We start from the raw sequence: 20,477 nt of genomic DNA on the forward strand, positions 1-20,477 counted from the left end.
CACTTACTGCTCCGTAAAAGCCCCTGTTCAGCTGAACGCTGTGCTACATCCTTTCAGCCAAGCTATGCTCATCTTGTGTACAGCAAGGCCAGTTATCCTGCAAATGACACTTATCCAAAGGAGGCACCTCCTCCTTAGTAGATTTAAAGTTACTTCATACAATTAGCAACAAACACATCAAATTTGTCCCTTAGAGGTCCTAAATAAATATCCCATACAGGCAATTCTATCACAGGAAAAGGTGTTACTAAAAACATAAAACAATGCCATAAGAATTGATTTTTCACTCTTTTAAGGTCTTGCAGCAAGTTTGGTTTTTTTATTATAAACATTTTTTTTTACTTAAAATAACCCAGAAACTCATTTATTGGAGTAACAGACTAGAAAATCAATTGTATTTTTATTCTTCACCAAGTTTTAACTACTAAGGATTGGGCACTATGCACGTTGTTCAGATGAAACAAAGACTGCTAGATGAGCCTGCCTCCAAAATAACAAGGCAAACACTAATCAAGGCAAACAGCAGTGAATAAGCCACAGCTGCTTCTAATGCAAACAAAGAAATAACATCTTCATGCAGGCTGGAGTTCTGCCCTTTCCAGTTTGCCCAGACTTGCCCCTTCACTGTATGTTACACCATGTCAATAACATGGTAAAAGATTTTTATATTATTTTTTTTGCTGACATACTACCACCAGACAAAGCTCTTTCATCAAGTATCCAGCTCTGACTGAGCACTGGGCTACCAGAGAACAACGGTGCAGTTTTCCACAGCTGCCTTACAAGCCACAGCTTCTGGCTTAGAACAGCTCTGAGGAACCAAATCCCATTCTGGAGTCTCCACATAAACCAGAAACAAGGTTTTGATATTACATTGAAACCGCTGCGTTTGATATTTTACCTAATTTGTACCTAACAGGCACTAGAGACACAGACAAGATGAGAAGAAATCCAACCTAACTCAAGAAATGGCAGTTTCTTATTTCCCAGAAAAATCACAACAGTTAAGTGATGCTTATCATTAGTGTTTGACTTCAGCTTTCAACATGGCTTTAAGTTGCAGTTTTAAACATTAACTCCATCTCCCAATGAACTCAAAAACATTCATGTAACTGATCGAGTGTTAGAAAAACAATTTTGCTTCCAGTTTCATACAGCACACACTGAAAAACCACACAGCTCTACTCAGACACCTTGTGTCTGAGCTTAAATTAAGATTGTTGTAGCTATCTGAAATAAGGGTGAATATTAAGGGCTTCACCTTCTTAAAGGTAGAGTATCTGAAATGATTAGGAAGAGCTACAGAAAGCTTTCAGAGCAACGTTTCAAAAATAAAACAACAGAAGTCAAAAGCAGTTTGAACAAATCTTTATTATTCTACTTCAATAACAAGAAATAACAAGATAACTATTTCCCCAATCCCTTTTATCAAAATGTTGGGGAAAGATGAAACCCAGCCCCGACATAAATGCATGCTTTGAAAGAGTTAAAAATAGAAGTTACTTTTTGTTATTTGTGCCTTACAGCCAAACTTGAACGACCCTGAGAAAACTCTGTGCAGACAAGTCACTGGAAAGATTTATGTGCAGCTTGCTAAATTTGTTTTTAATCCCGTGTTATTGCTTTGCAAGTTGAGTTTTTTTTAAAACCAAGTGCTAATCTTGACGAAAATTCATCATGAGGAGTGCTACAATATTGCTTTCTTATTGCAAATAGCTAGTACTTCCTTGAAAATATAAACGTGTAAAACAGTCAGCTGACTGCACAGTGCATTTACAGTACGTGATCCAGAGTAACAGGCAGCTTAAAGAGCTGCTTTATACATTAGCCCTTGGCCACAAAGAACTTGGCAGTGCTACTACAGCTTGAATTACTATAGGGTGGAAAATACTACCACTACCAATAAAAAAAAGAATAAAAGATCTCTGTTGCATCTACTTTTATCAGAAACCAGGATATATATACATCGTTGAACAATGAACAGGAACTTAACTAGAAACTGTCATCATGTTGTAATTCTTGGAAGGGCTGGATCTGCTGCTCCTTACGGCTGGTCCCACTCTCCAGCGGTTTGGTCGTCTCCTACCCCGGCTGGGGACTTTCGTAAAGGACGCAGATAGAGCCGTTTTCACCTATACGATAGGACACCTCGAAAGGGTCGACCCAAAGAGTCAATTCGCTGGGCAGGAGCTGGAAGAGCCTCTCGTGGCTCAGCCCAATCATCCCCGCCGCCTCGCCTATCAAGGGGTCCATCTTGTGGTTGATCCTAATGCAGCGGTACCCGGAACCCTTGGAGGGCGCCAGGGGGAACCAGTGGTGCTTGTACCGCTCTGCGGGAGGAACAAAGAGCAGCGTCACCGCGGCCCCGCGCCCCGCCACCGGGCCGGGGCCCCCCGCCGCCGCCGCCGCCGCCCCCCGGCTCACCGCGCAGCGCCTCCTGCAGGCACTCTCGGAAGCGCCGCAGCCGCTCCTCGCCGATACCGCCGGCGGCCCGCAGGAGGCGGGTGACGAACGCCGCCGCCGTGCACACCTCGGTCCACATGGCCGCCCGGCCGGCGCGCCACGCCGCGCCCCTCCGCGCCACGCCCCCGCCCCGCCAGCCAATGGCGGCGCCGCGCCGCGCTCGCGTCACAAAGGCGCGCCCCGCCCCCGCCCCGCCCCGCGGCAGAGGGCGAGGGAGTTGGCGCCGTCCCCAGCCGCTCTCCCTTTCTGGTGGGATTTGAACGCAGCCCCTTCCGCTGGTTCGGCCTTAGAAGTCACCTCCACCACCACCACCGGGCTCTGCGGCTCGAGCATTTTATATTCGGCCTTGGTAGAAGCGCACACGCTGCTCCTCCGCTCCTCTCTGAGGCACTGCCAAAGAGCCAGAGGGAGCTCACCTGTGAGGGAGCTAAACAGCATCTTGTTTCCCCAGCTGCACAGCTCAATTGTTTGCACCTCTTACTCGTCAGCTTAAGAGCGTGACATCAGCTCTAGCTCAGTAGCAGCTAAAGCCATACACAGTAGTTAAGGAGAAGGCTTATCCGCAGACCTTTATAAGCAGATCTTGTTTTACTGCTGCTCAAAAGTTCACCAGATACTTACTCATCAGTAGAAGCATGAAAAAGGTTTGGCTGGTATTTTAGTTGTTACTAACAATCAGTTGAACACAGATTTCGCATTTACAGAAGTTATTTACAGCCAGTTTCCCCAAGCCTCCAAACATCCATCCCTTTAACCTAAGGGTCAGAAGTCACTGTGGATATATCCAGAAATCCCAACCCACCTAGCTGGAGCACCAGGAAAGAGCAATACAGGAGAACAACTCATAGCAGACTCGAGTCTCATCGCACATAGGGGGAGCTCCCAGGGAAATGCTCAGTTACCACTGGCAATAGCAGGACAATGTGTTCATTAAAGCACTGGTGAATCACAGAGCCCCCTCTGGTTTATTTCTGCTAGGTGCTGCTATCTGAGGTGTTGAAGCAGTCAAGCAATTTTCACTATGTTTACAATTAGAACCTCTTCAGACCTACTGTTTGTAGGAAGTCTGCTTCAGGAAAGCAAGTTCCCATCTGGTTTGAACAAAAGTGTTTGGAACAGTATGACAACAATAAAATTAACTTTACTCCTGCTTACTTGATGTTATACACCTGAGTAAGACTTCTTGACCCTGCTCTTCCCTACTTCATATGGAGCAACATGACCAAGACAGAAGGGTCAAGAACTTCAAGTGACAGAACTATAGCACCTGAATTTTGGATGGATAGTCATAGTCCCACTTTATGACTTCACATTTTAAAGCCATCGTTTAAAAATCTAGCCATCATATACTCCAAGGTTTATGGACTTGAAATAATTTTGTATGCCATTTTATAACCTAGCCAAAGAGATTTTTATCCAATACAGGAGGGGAAAAAAAAAAAAAAAAAAAAAAAAAGGTATTTTATCTCTTCGAGGAAGACAGTGAATTTCTGTGCTTCCTTTTTCTTTCCCCTCACAACTGTTAGCCCTAGAAGACCTCTTTTCCTGAGGAAGCGTAGAGCGCTGTATCAAGATACTATTTTATTAGAAAACATTTTCAATTAAGTCCAGCATGCATTTTAGTAACTCAGACTTTAGAAATTAATTTCAAAAAATTAATCTTTGCCAGTAGCTGGATGTAACAGTCATCCAATTACTTGTCTTATTGAGAATCAGAACACAAAATCCATGTCTCCAGTTTTGGCGACTTCACTGGTAAGATTATCCAGGCGCACATGGACTACGCCACACCACCACATCTGAGCAGGCACAATCATTACTTCTGGTCAAGTTACATGAAAAGGAGTAAGCTTGCATTATTTAAGATGCTACTTTGGTTTACACAAAATTCCTGTAGCAGAAAATTATTCCTGCACAACAAAGTTTTACTGTCACTGTAAGACCAGCTCTGGGACTACATTTAACCTACATATTCTGCCAGGTACTTATCTCAAACACTTCTCCACATTATTCACATCCCCTCCCTTTAGATAATACAGAATTCCCCTACCATATCTGCACTGCGTGACTCCTTTGACAAACCTTTGACACCCTGGCAGTATTGCCACAAACACAAGAAGGCAGCTACTCATTTCCAGGTGACATGGACAAACACATCATTATGCATATACTGAAGTCATTAAATTCTTACTAGCATTCAGAATAAACACAGCGTTACTGTTAACAGCATTAAGAGTTATCAAATTCAGACAAGGTATCAAACTGTGCTTAAGTACACAAAACACCTTCTCCTTTCCAAGCTGCATATGCCCATACGAATATACACACAAATCCCCGGTCAGACAAGGCTCTACTAAAGCTAGAACAGGTACTAAGGGACCTGGTTTTGACTTACTCACAAGAAACTCAAGTAAAAATCAGAGTAGAAAGGACTTACAAGCAACCAAGTGAAAAGTAGTTGAAAGCACTGCAGGAGAACAAGGAAATGTTGCGACACTGCTAGCACAGATCAATGCTTCCTGCACTGAGGTCTGACACCTAGGTCCAGCACCTAGGTCCACTAAGCAGTGCATTCAGGTGGATTAAGAAGGTTTTGCTGTAAAAATGAAAAGATGCCACAGCCAGCAGCAGATATCAAAGTCACATCTGGATCTCCACAGCAAGTTTCATACTGAAAGCTCAAGCTAAGCAAACCACAGAAAGAAGACAAAGAGAAAGCAATAGCTGTATGACTCTTACACTTTCATCTCCATGCCAGAAAATGGTTCCATATGCATCAATATCTAAATCTTTGGAAACTAGCTTTTTGCTGCTTGTTACGATAGCCATTTAAATAAATAGGCTGTTTTAGAGAATACCAGTGCTTCCTATAACAAAACAGTGTGAATGTAATTAAGCAATTGTAAACAGCATTCCAGCACAAACAAGACCTGTTGAAATATATCATTTTTCAGCAGAAACAAGTTTTAAGCAGTATTCTCTCTCATTCTGTCATCCCCCCCCCCCAAAAAAAAAAAAAAAAAAGCTTCTCCCCCACCTCCCGTTTTCTGGAAGACTTTTAGCTTTGAGAGTTGAGAAACCTTATCACACAGACAGCAGAAACAAATGAATTAACACTACCATACACTTCATCATCTTCCACAGAGTTTTTTTTTTTTTTTTAAGCTCGTAAACTGAGACTTGCCTTTGCTGTTACTCTGTTCACCTGCAAAGTCAGTTCTCTTCAGCAGAAACACCTGGAATGGAGAAAGACAGTCAATATCTTGTTATATCTTATTAAAAAAAAAAAAAAAAAAAGTACATGCAAGTTTTCTACTCTGTTTCCTCAACTTTAGCGGGGGGGGGGGAGGAGAAATTAAGCTGTATCAGCCATACATCATCATCATTAAAAGTAAAAACAGTAAATAACAATAGCGCTAGCCTAGTTAGTTATCATCTAAAAAAATAATAAAATTAAAAATATGAAGACCAAGTACAATCTAAGTCAAGATCCTTTTTGCTTAAAGCTCTCGGTCTGCCTTTCTAGAGTGACTGACACAGAAACCTGGACCCTCTACAAGAAGGTTTTAAATAACACAGTAAGTTTTTGTTTTACACCATCTATTTGAAGCATCTCTCATTAAAGACAATCCAGTAAAAACACTCTTACTAACAGTAATTGCCTTTATCACCAGACTAACATTCCCACTACAGACACAAATAATATTTCCAAATACAAAGGACACATTCAATGAATTAAATGCCAAGACTTTCCACAGTCTCCTCCACCTAATAAATTAATTAACAAAGTATATCTTTTTATAAGACTTACACCTATACCTCACTAATAAAACGATACAAACCTCAAACCTCTTTACAACCACTCCCCCTTGTGCTAAGTAGCTGCAGCTGCGCTGCCTGAATCCTGAGGGCTCACCTGTGACCAGGTTAGTGCAGGAGCTGGGCCAGCTGAGAGCACCGCTCAGGCTGCCTTTCTTTCGGCCTTTATAGCTGGTCCCAGGCTCCCACTGTTTATGCATGAACGATGAATAAAACACATTGTGCTCCAGCAGTGATTTCAGTGCGCTCTATGTGAAGGGCAGTAGAGAAACCAACAAAAGCAATCAGATTTCTCCTGTGGAAGCCGAGACGCGCTGCCAGCAGCACCGCGGGCCTCGTGTGAGGGCCACCGGGGCTCCCTAGCACCGGGGCTGTCACTGAGCCTCCTGCAGAGCCTAACGCTGCGGGGCCACGGCCTGCTCGGAAGGGTTTGGCAGCATAGTGGTGGCCCTACACCCACCTGGGTTACCTGGAGTAGACAGCAGCTGGAAAGGCGGTTTTTCAACCCAATTTAGGGACGTTTTACAGACGGACTGAGGTGCGAGTACAGCAGCCCACTGCTGCCGGCAGACCAGCAGCAGGCTTTTACCACAGATTTTTCGCAGACAGAGCCCTTTCCCGATATTATGACCCCCTACCGGCTCTGCTTTATTAGACAACAAAGCAAAACAAGCAAACAAACCACAAAAAAGTGAAAATAACGCGGTTGGGACCCCAATTTCTGTGGGAAAGGACCCAAAGGGCCAACCGCTGCCACCCGGCGGCCGCCAGGGATTCACCACAGCAAGGGGGCGGTCACGCGGGCTGCCGTGACGTCACCCCCAGCTTTCCGCGGCGGCCCCCATTGGCCGGGCGGGCAGGCCGTCGGCCGCTGATTGGCTGTCGGGCGGCGCGGCGGGCTCCGCGCCCCGTCCCCTCAGAGCTCGGCGCCGGCCGCTATGGCGGCGCCCGGGCCGCGGAAGCGCAGCGGCCCCGCGCTGTGCGGGGCGGGCTGGGCGCGGGGCCCCGCTCCGGCCGCGCCGCTGGGGAACGGCGTCCCGCCTCACAAGCGCCCCAAGGGGCCGGCGGCGGGCGGCGGCGAGGCGCCGGAGGACCCGTTCGGGGACGGCGACGACTTCACGGCGGACGAGCTGGAGGAGATCGAGACGATCGCCTCGCAGGCGCTGTCGCAGGACGCGGGGCGCAACTGGGGCGGCCGGGCCGGGCCGCGGGGCAGGGCCGCGGGGCAGGAGCCTGGAGGTCGGTGTGAGGGGGAGCGGGGGGACGGGGCCGGCGCTGGGGCGAGCCTCGCCTCGCCTCACCTCGCCTCGCCTCACCTCACGGCCCGCCGGGCTCTTTCCTCAGCAGGGAGCGGAGCAGACAGCGGGCTGCCGAGGGACGCGTTCCGCTACGAGGTGCTGCAGACACAGCACGAAGAGATCCGGCACAAGGTGGGCGACGGCGGACACGGAGGTGGCTGCGTTACCTCCCGGGGACGCCGCATGGGAACAAGCTGCTGGGAAGAAAGGTGCAGGGGAGTGCAGGCGTGCAGCTGGCCGCTCAAGCATCAGATCTGAGCAGGGTTATGCAAATATTTTACCAGAATGTTCTTTTAGGCTCTGGTAAAACTTCACACAGAAACCACTACCAGAGGTAGTATGATATTCTCCAGTCTGCTTTTTAAAATGACCAGGTGGCTGTTTTTTGATACCTCTTAGCGTCAAAGCGGTCAGCAGCTTAACAACACGCACTGTCAGGAAATTTCTTCTTTGATTTGACTTTGAAGGTCACGTGTGGTTCTAGCAGATGGGGCTCTACTACTAAGAGAGGCAGCAAATAGGAATAATTTCTGCGTAGCGGTTACACTTCAATAGATCTTTGCTTCCTCACAGTTGTGCTTTCTCCCATATGGAAGGGTTCTACGCTATTTACAGTTCTGTCACCATCCTTACCTCTCTTCCACTTGTTTTATTTCCTCCTTTATTGGAAAGACCCTGCCTGTACACCACGTGAGGGTAAAATATAATTTTACATCATGATATAGAGGTGTCTTTATACTTTTTTCTCAATCCTTTTCTGAATAACCCATTCTGTTCTCTCTCTGAAGTCTTGTCTCTGAGCAGTGATGGCTGTTCAGAGTAACAGACTATACGTGTCATGAAGATACTGTCTGGGGGTGGTAACTTGTCCGAGGACAGCGTTGCTGTTGGCTGCTGTGCTTGATGAGATACTGTGGTTAAATTATCATTGTTACATCCCAACATTTTAATAAGTTTTTGTTGTGTGCGACTAGAATACTTGTCAAAGAAATAGCATAAACATAGAGGAGGTGAAAGAATGGTCTCTGACAGATACCAGGATAGTACATTGACATATACTTTTGCTGTCACTTTATAATTCTGTTAGAGAAAACACTAGCTGAGCCTGATTTAATTAGGAAAAAAAAAAGATTAGAAACCATATTGCAGACTTTCTAAACTGGTTTAGAGAAGCATTTTTCTCTCTAGAAAGTATAAACATGCTTAATCTTCAACCACATAGGTAATGATACAAATGCTTTTGGTTAAATACATCGTTTAATGGAATTCATCTCTTCACAGCTGAAAGAAATGCAGGATGAAATTCTAACTAAAAATGGAGAAATTAAAATTTTGCGCGACTCAATGCAGCAGATGGAGTGTGCTATGGAGGAACAGAAAAAATCATACATGCTATTGGAACAGCAAAAATCTCAGACCCTAAAGGAAAAGGAAAAAGAGTTCTCCAAAAAGGTTTGTTACTATAACAGTTACCTTCACATCACGTGTGGAAGCTAGTTTTATGACTTAAATGATATTATAGTCCACTTAGTCAAAGGAAGAAGATTTGTGTGAAACTTCCAAATCACGTATGTTTTTCTTTTGTTATCTAGAAGAAAACACATGTAAGAACTTGCTGGTAGATTTCTTCTGCCAGCATAAAAGAACGAAGTTAAAATGATAGAATTTTTTTGATTATTTAATGTTTTCTTAAACAATCCCCAGAAAATTACAATTGGAATGTATTGTTAAATGGAAAAATAAGACAGATTATGCTGTATGACTCTGATCAGATTGCTATTCCTGTTGCAGTCATCTTTCTGAAAGGCCCTGAAGAGGACAGTGGCTGCTTTTGTGCTGTTTACTCTGCTGTTAATGGCCTCAATGTAGTCATACTCTGCGTGGCACTTGGTCTTACCAAGTCATATGTTTCTTGCCTGAATTTTGACACTTGGTTCTAACATAGTATTAATTGGATTAGGATACATAAAAATGGAGATCTTGTGCAGAGATCACAGTAAGTAGATGGTAATCTTGAAATCTTACAGTAATTTGAGTTGCTTTGCAGTTATAGCACCGCTCATGTATCTGTAACAGTAAAACTGTCTCTTGAATTCCCCTTTCAGATACTGTCCTTGCAGTCAGAGTTGCAGTTCAAAGATGCAGAAATGAATGAACTAAGAACGCGACTTCAGAACTGTGAGAGAAATAAACATGTTACTCAAACAGTTTTAACACCAAGGTATGAGTTTTGGAAAATGAATTTGTGTTGCCTTTTATAATACATATACTTGAAGTACTACAGAGGTTTTATTTCTTCATGTAACTCTTAGTTCTGTTTTCTTGAAAAAATACATCCAAAAAAAAGTTTGACCCCTGTGGAATTTGCTTTAAAAGACTTACTTACAAAGAGTGGATAGTGAAATACGTCTAAAACATCAATGCTACAAACGCTATTAAATACATCTTTCTTTACTATTTAATAAAATACTTCTGAAAGAGATATTGATCCATCAAAGTCGATTTGGGGGTAATTTTTCCTCTTGCTTTTTTATTTTTTTAAATAGCCCTAAAAAGAATTCTGCAATCCAAGTGAAATCAGAAGGATGTTCTCCACAGTCTGGAAGAAGATCTTTTCCTACAAAAGAGTCTTTTGGTGCTGACACATCTACTAGACCATCTTCTTCTTCAAGAAAGTTGTTTGCCCAGGCTGCTTCCATCAAAGAAGGTAAACCCCTATATAACTTGCAACGTTTTTAGCTGTGTATGAACATTCTGCTTTACATAAAGCTTTTTGTACTATGTAACTGAGTGGTTTCATTAAGAGTACTCTAGGGAAAAGAAGTATTTTTCTTAGTTTGATTTTGCTTAAATTTATTTTGGTTTTATAGCAATTGGCCTTAAGCCAATTTGAAGAAATTTGCATGAAGATCAATTGAATTCACATCTTGGTAAATGGCAGTGTACCAGATGCCAGGATATCAGTGATGAAGTATCTGTTGGCTGTGGTGAAAAACTTTCATTTATTATGGGATGAACTAAAATACCCAAACTGTTATCTGCCTTTGTCACTGAAGAAAGAACAGGAAATAATTTGCCTATTTCTTGAAAACGTCTGCTAGGCAACTAATGCTTTTTTTTTGTAGTACTGCAATTCTGGCTTTAATAAACAGACCATTTCTGGCATTTTATTTTAAATGGTACGTATTTAGCCACATTGAAAGAAACAGATGAAACCGGTTACTCATTTCCTCTTCTACGTATACAGCAGTAATTCTCACAAAATTTCATCTTTAAATTCATTGCATAAAACTTAGGAAAATGAAATATGTTTGAATATTGCTATAATATGAAACAAAAATAGTGTGTTTTTTTTTTTTTTTTTTTTTTGTAGCAGCCAACAAAATTTGGGTATCATCAGCTAATACTTACAAAAAACGAAATGAAAAATCTGAGACATTACCCTTCAGCTACAGTATTCAATCTGAAACTGTGGGCAGTATGAACTTCCCAAAATAAACAAAAATAAATATAGTAGCCTTAAAAGATTAACACTGTTATTCCCCACCACCACCTATTCATTATGGTAACAACGTTCAGTATGCCTATTTGTTTGAAAAACACACTCAGTTGTCTTAGTAACCCTCCAAGGCTTTTTTTCTACATTTTTACATTTTCTAATATATTTTAGGGAGCAATTCTGCTTGCATCACAGCTCTTAGCTATAGCATTATAGTTACTATATTAACTAGATAGTATTATAGTGTTTCAATACCTAAAGGGGACCTAAAAGAAAGTTGGAGAGGGATTCTTTATCAGGGAATGTGGTGATAGGACAAGGAGTAATGGCTTTAACCTTTTTTTTTTTTTAGTTTAGATTAGATATAAGGAAAAAAATTATTTGCTCAGAGTGCTGAGGCACTGGCACGGGCTACCCATAGAAGCTGTGGCTGCCCCATCCCTGGCAGTGTTTGAGGCCGGCTGGATGGGGCTTTGGGCAACCTGGTCTGGTGGGAGTGTCCCTGTCCACAGCAGGGGGTTGGAATTAGATGATCATTAAGGTCCCCTCCAAATTATTTTATGATTCTGTGATTATTATTTGACATTACTGAGTTATGCAAAATATGTATTTTATGCTGATCTGCTGCCTGTGTGCTTCCTATATAATGGCTGTGGCTAATCGAATGTGTGTAAATGATAGATAAGGGTTTGTAAGCCGTCTAGTTCTCATACATGAATTGTAATTCCCGTTTGTTTTAGATAGTAAGATACCCCATCCTGAAGTTTTATCCATGAAGAATGAAACAGAGGGAAAAAATGGTTCCTATAAATCTGTACATAAACGAAACACGCAAGGTAAGGTATTGCTGGCAGCACAGAAACAGTGAGCGTTTCTGAGGTACGGCTAAGGTACTAAGCAGTGTCAGGCTGACGAACCTGCTGTGTGCAGTGCCAGTGCACAGAGGTGGTGAGCTAGCTGCTTTGTGCTTTGAGCATTGTGATTTTGCAATAAAGCATCTGAGATTATATTATTATCTTGTATCTCCACAACATTCTGATACTGTTACTCTATTTAAGAAAAAGGTTTGCCTGGCTTTAGCTTTAAGGAAGGATTTGGACCAAGACATAGGTTGAGAGGCATCTTACTAGGAGGGTGTCTCTTTCACTATTAAGATACTACACGTTTTATTGCAAACTTTACACACTTATTTATTTATTTATTTATTTTTAAGTAAAAACAGTAGAGCAGCATTTAAAATGTTCAACGTGTTACTTCCAGTTCAGAAAAGGATTGTATCACATGGTTTTAATGTCTGGACTGGAAAAGGGGGAGCAAGTCACCAGGACAGTTGTGGGTTATAACAATCATTTGGATTGAGATATTTTGCTAATATGGGGATTGTAATTAAAATCTCTCTAAATATAACTTGGTTAATACTTAAATCACATCTTGAAGATTTTCAGAAAAAATGAATTTTAGAACATGATTCTTTTCCTGATTTCTCTCTTGTAAGAAAGAGAAAATTTGTAATGAAAAAATAATTTTGTGGTTGAGAGCACTATAAATGAGGTTAATCTTTTGAAATATTTTTTTGTTACTGTTGTCATTGGTGGTAAAATTACTCCAAAGACAATTATATATCTTTTCAGGTTCTATCTTACTGAATGCACTGATGAAGCAGCCCATTGTCTCTGGGTCTTTACTAGGTCTTTGCCACCTTCTTAGCAGTAACTCAGAGACCCTACAAGGAGCTATGTTGCAGTCAAACCTTCTGGATACGTAAGTTTACTTTTTGTTTTACCGTATCAGACATGTTCTTAGTATAGTGGCAGCATAATGGTATACTCTGTATGAAACGCTTACTCATGTAGGACTCGTGTTGGATACTTCATTCCTTGTGTTCAATGCTGTTTTGCTGAGGCTATTTAAAGCACAATTTGGAATGTCATTCATGCTGTGTCTTCAATTATTAATGTTTGATTATTGTGGAGAAACACTAAGAGAGAAACTAGGTTAATTTTATTTTAGGGGAAGACACAGGAATAAGTAAAACTTTAAAGCTGCTATCAGCCGCAGCTATCCATATCTAAGGATATAAAACTTGCAATGAAAGAAGTATATAAACAAGATCATGAGTCAAGAGTAAAATCATCAAAAAAAAACTCAGTGAAAAAAAATCATCAAAAGAACGTGATCAAAAGAACTGTAGAGTTTTTGTTTTAATCTAAATTTATGTTCAATTCATGCACAATTTTTCTCAGACACAATGCTCTGTAAAGCATTTAAATATGAATATTAGGTGTAAAATTGGCTGAATATGTCTTTAAAAGTCATATTTGTTCCTAAGATTTTTGTTGTTACCTGCCTTACTGCTTTTTTGTTGAGAATCCTATACTTTTTATTTAAGGTTTACTTGGACATAAAGGCTAGCTCTTGTTGATTGTTAAATTCAAGATAATAGTTTAGAAAGGAATTAGTTGCTCCCAAAATCTGGATCACAACCCATAGTTTATGGGAAGGTTTACAGGATGGTACCTTGCAAATGTTTTCCTGCACCCACTGATGCAGGAGAACTTTTATTAAAGGTTTTCAACAGAGCTTTCTCAAGTTAATCATCTACTCAGTCTGCTTTACTGCTTCCCAAGACTAATCAGCCACGCTTATTATCACCATCTCTCTTGAATACATATTTAATAATAAACTGTGAAAACTTAATATCACACTTTACATTTCAAACGTTTCTTACTTTAAAGAAGTAGACTGTAGCTCCTGAAATTCCTTTGCTTTTCTGATATGTTGTTTTATTAGTAATTCTTGTGTTTTGTGGGATTTATGGCATGGCTCACGTCTCAATGCCCATGCCACTTACGCAGGCAGTTTCTGCATTTGGCCTTTGTAGCTGCATTTTGACTAGTTAATTGCTAAAAGCTGTCCCTCCATTTTTTTGTTGAAGTCTTTTGACAGCCCCTTCCTGTTACAGATCAGTAATATACAAATATTCCTTCTTCCCCAAAGCTACCCAATAACTTCAGGGGAGGATAAGAATATACAACAGGTCTCAAGCAGATCAGCTGAGAAGCCAGTGTTTGAAATGTAGCTTTAGACAATGGTTACTAACGAGCTGGTAAAGTTATGCAACTATCAGTCCTGAATACTTTCACAAGACTTAGGATTGTTTTGATACTGTTCTTCCATGCAAGTATCAAGGAGTAGTTTTTTTTTAATTTTGGGAATAGGCACCTAACTACAGTAGCCTTTCTATTATTTCATTCAGAATATGGATAACTAATAAATGAAATCAAAATTTTCAGCTATGTTTGCTACCTTTTCTTTTGCTGAAGTATTTTCCTTCTTTTAATTTTATGCGGATAGGAAGCCGACACAAATACCCAGCATCAGGACAACTCAGGAAGAAATTGCTCCTCTTGTATCCCTGCGAGAAGCTCAAAAACTTGCAATAACAGGATTGAACTTAATTGCTATGGATGAAGGATCAGCTGAAGGAAGCCTAGCAGGAAGTGGGAGAGAGTTCTTGCCCCTCAAATGTTGCAAGATCCGAGGCGCTGTGCATCTCTTGCCCTTGGTGGAGCACCACATTGGTGCATACTGTCAAGCAGTACAACTGGCGGACAAGGCAGTAAATGGTTCTTGTGGAAACCACTCAGTTGTTTCTTCTCGAACCAGCACAAATATGGTATCAAGTAAGGAGGACTTCAGGTCGTCTCTTGAAGAAACGACAGTTATATCACTGGGTATTCTTTATTATTTGGCGTTTTATAGCTGGGATGTTGTCCACATATTGCTGTCTACTGAAGTAGAAGAAGGTTCTACTGTTGGAGATGAACAGATTTCCAAGATGGACAAAGATGTGTTGTGTGATAATAAAGAAGACACCAGGACACAAGGAGGGCTGCCTGAAGCTTCACAGGATGTCCCTATTAACGATCGAGCTCAACATTCTTTGTTCAGAAAGCTGATTCAGGTTTTAGATTTTTCTACTACAACAGGCTCCCAGACTGATAACATACTAAAGCAAAGCCTGAAAGTTTTGGTAAAATTAGCTGAAAATTCAACAATGGACTTGCTAATAAAGTAAGTCAGTAATAGCTTTAAAATGATCTCAGGCTCTTAGTTTTCATTCTCTGTTTAAACTTATTTGTGCAGATGACAGTAGAAATTATGACAGTTATGGGAGAATATCTAATTTCTCAGCTCATCTTTGAGATGCATGGGAGGATCTGCCTTTGCTGCTAATAAATGAGATAATTGCCCCAAATTAATAATAAGATCTGCTTATAGGTTTATATGAAGCAGATGCTGTTGCCTCATTGCATAGCTGTCACTTTGAAGAGAGAAAACTTCTCAAGGCTCTATGCAGTTGATGAGGGTTTTTTTTTTTTTCTTCCAATTGCTGGGAGATGCGTAAGGAATGAAAGCACAGGGCTTTCTGTTTTGTTTATTTACTCTATTTATATTTTATATTAATATGATAATATTTGAATATTTCATATGTTTTATAAGTATGTAAACTTTATACTACAAAATGTTTATAATATTTATTTATTCTGGCACATAAAATGGCACACTCAAAAGTGCAACAATTTGTCTGCTAATGGTCTAATACATGGAACCATAGTGTGAATTGCAAACTGTCTTCAAAATCTAACAATGTGTTTTTCAGCTCATGGCATGTAAGTTGAGATCACCTAGTTTTGAATGGCTGAAAAGGCATGAATTACGATGCTGCATGTAAGAAATGGTGAATTATTTTCAAATCATCAGTGCTTTTCACGTTTCTAACTCAGATTTTTCTTTTGAAGTTTTCAGCACTTACTGAGTAGCCAGATACTGCTCCGTTGTCTGTGTCCCGAGATCCCTTTGCATGCTGTCCTTTTGACCGTGAAACTGTTGTGTATACTTGCTCAACACCACATGTTGGTTGCTCAGCTTTGTTCTCATTCAGGTAAAAGATTGCCTAATGCATAATTGTTAACAGTTGAATGTTAGTTAGCACAACTAAAAATAATACAAATAGGCCTTGCTCTAAAGTACTAAACCCCCCAAAGGCAAAGCCTGCTGTGTCACCTGAAAACATTTTCTAGCACCGAGTTCCAGTCACTGTTTGAAGAATATTTTGTCTGGCAGTATCCATACAGAGTTCTGATACCCATCTGGACTTCTAAAGCTACTTTCTAGATGAATGTTTACTATAATAAAAGTTGGTAAGGAAAAAGGTTTTCAAGGATTTGAAGGCTAATTCCATTCTGCAGGGGACCTGCACTCATGTTGAGCTTAGGGACACGATGTTGAGCTTAGGGATTACAGTACCCTGCATGACAAATACTCTTTGTCTAGTACCCACAAAAAATGTAATAGGAGAGTAGCGCCAAAAATGCATAGAAAGTTTAGGGATACTAATTTCTTCAGCACTGCTTAAGGTGTCTGCAATTAAAGCAAGAAGTTGAATCTGTATCTTGAGCCCAGGATAGCACTCTACATATTTCCTGGAATATGTTATCTTCTGTGGAAAAAAAACAACTATTATTTATCACAGACAATTGACCAGTTGGGAAAAGAACAAAGTTCTCTCTCTTTCAGATACCTGCCTTCTTCTTGCACTGTACATGTATATCACATCAAGGCCAGATAAATCAGCATCTGAAGTGCTTTGGCTTCAGCTGGAACAAGAGGTAACAACAGCTGTTAGTTCTCGTGCTTTTTCCTACTGGGGGGTGGGAGGTGGGAAGGGAGGAACAGGGCAGTGCACAAATTGTTTGAAATAAGTTCTGTCTTCACCTGAAATAAAAATTGAGAGTATTCGCTTGCAGTAAAGGATTACATTGACTTTTAAGAGAAGCTGTTTGAATCAATAACCACTCTTCAAGATAACATCAGTCATAGCAGTCAACATAGTTAAATCATTGAAAAAGCGAGAAGGCTCTTAGGATGGCTGTAAATGTTCAAGACTACAAGTTTTGTTTTGCTTTTAGATTGATGCAGTAAAAGGAAGCAAGACCTGTGTTTCATTTTGATTTTATAATTTACTTCTGAACTGTATCTTTGAAATGACTCCAAATGAAATACAGCATATGGTGAAATACTAGCTTGCTGTACAGTATGCATGATCCTGTATAGGGAGAATAGTTTTTGAATTTATATTGTTCGTAGTGCCGGGGTGGCTTGTGGGGTTCTACCATTTGTTCCACCTCTACTTTCACTTAAAAGAATTTTGAACTATTTTCTAAAAGTATTTTCATTATCCCCTGTCTGCATTGCATTTAGGAAGTGCAAACACACGATGTGTATGCAAGGAATCCTCATCAGCCTTTCTTATCAGGAAGCTGAAGTGGTTTCTGTGCAAGGCAAATTCCACGTCTGTCTTAGTGTGTGTTTGTTTTTCCTCTAACATTTTGTTTTTCTTTTGGTGGGGTAAAAAATGAATTGTTAAGAAAAGGACCAAGAATGTTTAAAAACTGTAAGCAAATGACATTTCTACCTCCCTTTATTTGCAGCTAAATTGTGTGATAATTATGCAGAACCCTAATACTTATTGTAATGCCATCTGCGTGTTTTTGTAATAGACAGTTAGACTCCTGACAAGGTGTACACGGTGCTCCAGGCCAGCCATTTTACTACCTGGTACAGACTGCCAGTGTAATCCTGAGGTACGTCACTACAGCTACTGAATTTAATCTACTGAAAACTTGAAAGTTACTCCTAACAATGCTGAAGTAGTTTTTTACCATTTTTTAGCTCCACTGAAACAGAAGTGTTCGGTACTTTGAAGTCTGCCTTCTTCTGGAAAGCTTGTTTTTGCTTGCTAGAAAATATTCTAAAATTTGGATGTCTGAAAAGATTGATCAGTGAAGCTCATAATAACTTTTCCACTGCTCTAATTTTATTTTGTATACTGAGACTTTTATCTCTTGCAGGTGGTTAAGGCACTCATTGTAATGTTACATAGACAGTGGATGAAGATCAGAAGATCTGATAGCGGCTTGTGTGCGCATAAGGAGCAAATTATTCAGTTTTTACGAGATGCTGTTTTACTCTTACACAGCCTATCTCAGAAAGATAAACTGTTTCACGAACACTGTTTGGAAGTACTCCATCAGTATGACCAAGCTATGCCAGGCATAAGAGCCATTCTCAAAAAAAATCAAAAATTGAGTGCCTGTGAAGGTAAATCAAGTAACATTACAGAGTTGTTTTGTGTTGTGTTTTGTCTTCTCTATTGTGTGAATGAAATTCCACTTCTGTCTCATTCCTCAGTTAACAAGTACTATGTACCAAATAATGTGGATATTTTGTTTGATCAAACAAAATCCTTTGCTCCCCCTCCCTTCAGTAGAACAATCTACACTGTATGTTACCTCACTTTAAATTATTCCAAATTTCCAACTAGCATTACGCTTTCTCTCTGCAATTGTTTTTTCCTTGCATCCCTTAACATCTTCCTTGTCCCTCTTCCACCCCACCCTTCCTCCATTACCCCAAAAGCTTCTTTAACCCATGTAACATCAGGACTTTCCCCTTGCTTTGTACACTTCGTGTCTATTTCCTGCAGAGCAAATCTAGTGAAACTGTCTGCTCCCTGGACCTTGATGCCACCTCTTCATCCACTTGTGGCATTATTTCCATGCATATTTTAGAGCTAACGTGTTCTCATGTCAGTATGCCGTTTGCTACAGGACACCAGACAACACGTGGTCTTACTAAGAGTCCGTGTGATAAATCTTTCAGTGGTGGTATTTTGCATCAGTAAGGCAGGTGATGTGAACATGCCACAAGTACTAACAGTGACTTCTCTGAAGAAACTAAACAGCATGCTACGTGTTTGTCCTACTCTGCTTAGAGTGTCCTAAAGTTTTCTGGAACTTCTCCTAACACCTTGTCTAGCTGTGCTTGGAAATGGACCAAAAGAGTGTAACGGCTTACAGTTTTGGGGATGGTGGTGCATGTGTGTGCTTGCATGTGCGTACTTACCAGTCAGGTTCTTCCTGCTAATCACAAAATGCTATGCTTTTGGCCTAGTGGCTTTTTAAAATAAGTTTATAACAATAAGGCTTAAAACTTACTTAATTAATAGTCTTAAATAGTTCTTTTAAATAGAAGTTCTCCTCACTATGTTTCCCCTGGTAACTAAATTTGGTTGTCCAAGGTAGTGCTCTCCTTACTTTTAGGCCTTAAAGGAAAGAGGAGGAGGTGGGGAAAGTTTGTATGACAAAACACATGTATAAAGTTTAAATGTAAAGAGGTCTTTGAAAGTCTTTTTGATATAGCCTTCTAGAGGAAGTCTTGTTTGTATTTCAAAACAAAAGAAAAAAATCCCAGCTATAATTTTATCAAGTACAAAAATAATTCTCTAAAACACGTGCTTTTCTGTTGTTGCAGAGCTGATGTTAGATGAATTGTATCCTCCTGAGCCAGAAGCAGAAGATCAGGGAATGGACTGCAGTTAGCTAATGTTTACCAAGGGTCTCTCTCTCCTTCCTTATTTAAATCATAATAATCAGTGACAATCTGAAAATTAAATAATCTGTTTTATTAAATGATAATACAAACAAACAAAAATGTATTTCTTTGTTGTGATTTTGTGCTATCCAAGTGAACCTGAAAGCAAAGGAATTCTGATGTAAGAAAAATGACACTGCAGTGTACTGTTTGGCTGTGCAAAACCACTCCAGGGGTTATGAATAGTTCTGTTTGAGTTTCATTCTTCATGAAACAGCTGTAAATAGAATGGAAACTTTTTGTTTTCCATTTTACTGTGACTAAGCTAAATTTCAGCTAAATTTATGATGCTGAATGTCCTGAGGTGTTTGTGATCACTGAGTTCATATGGACGTCTTCTAAAAACATCTGATCTGTTTCTTTTGCAGCTGTTAACACATTCTTGCATGATTTCCACATTTTCACGTTGATATTAGTAGATTGTACTTTTTATAAATTTGTAGAAGTAACTTAAGAGTTGGCAGTTCAGTTCTGAGCAAGAAATTCATCAAAGTCCTGTAATAAACATCCAAGATCACTCATTTTTTCCCTCAAATTTGTGAACGTGCTGGAAGTACAACTATTTAGGTGCCAAAACAAAAAATAGCACTTTTTCCCAAAGTTACCATCTCATTCTTGTAAGGTAAACATTGAGGAGAATTGTTGCTTTACCCTTTCAACTGTGTATTATTATCAGCTGCTGGTAGTGGCTGAACCTTAGATCTTAGCAGAAGTGTAAGTGCTACTAAAATAGTTTTTTTTTTTTTTTATAAGTGCTACTAAAATTGTTTTTACCTTGGAATGCTTTTTTTCTTCTTTTGACAGGTACCTGATTCTAATTCTATAGAATACTAGAATTGAATAGAGGAAGCTATGGCTTACACCTTCTTTTAACAAACATTGAACTTTTTTCAATTTTTAAG

General features: G+C 40.3%; 1 protein-coding gene and 1 pseudogene across 3 annotated transcripts; one reads left to right on the top strand and one right to left on the bottom strand.

Annotated features, from left to right (window-relative positions):
* Positions 1–1,589: 1,589 nt before the first annotated feature.
* On the bottom strand, positions 1,590–2,549 carry LOC311212988 (protein BTG1-like; annotated as a pseudogene). Its single transcript, XR_014619367.1, has 2 exons — positions 2,425–2,549; positions 1,590–2,330 (listed from the first exon to the last, which is right to left on the bottom strand). The product of XR_014619367.1 is annotated as a protein BTG1-like (transcript).
* A 4,671-nt stretch (positions 2,550–7,220) lies between these two features.
* ATRIP (ATR interacting protein) lies at positions 7,221–19,580 on the top strand (the record flags this gene model as incomplete). Of its 2 annotated transcripts, none has more annotated exons than XM_084292504.1 (13): positions 7,221–7,521; positions 7,627–7,712; positions 8,862–9,032; positions 9,686–9,801; positions 10,127–10,287; positions 11,820–11,915; positions 12,711–12,840; positions 14,434–15,153; positions 15,882–16,024; positions 16,660–16,751; positions 17,643–17,726; positions 17,994–18,243; positions 19,456–19,580. In XM_084292504.1, 13 exons carry the CDS (start codon positions 7,221–7,223, stop codon positions 19,521–19,523), a joined length of 2,418 nt encoding a protein of 805 aa, XP_084148630.1. In that variant the 3' UTR covers positions 19,524–19,580. The 2 variants fall into 2 exon arrangements, with proteins under 2 accessions (XP_084148630.1, XP_084148631.1); XM_084292505.1 differs by having other exon boundaries at positions 7,630–7,712.
* Between the last annotated feature and the right edge of the window lie 897 nt (positions 19,581–20,477).

Source organism: Netta rufina, assembly GCF_964035555.1.
Source record: "Netta rufina genome assembly, chromosome: 10".
NCBI classification, from domain to species: domain Eukaryota; kingdom Metazoa; phylum Chordata; class Aves; order Anseriformes; family Anatidae; genus Netta; species Netta rufina.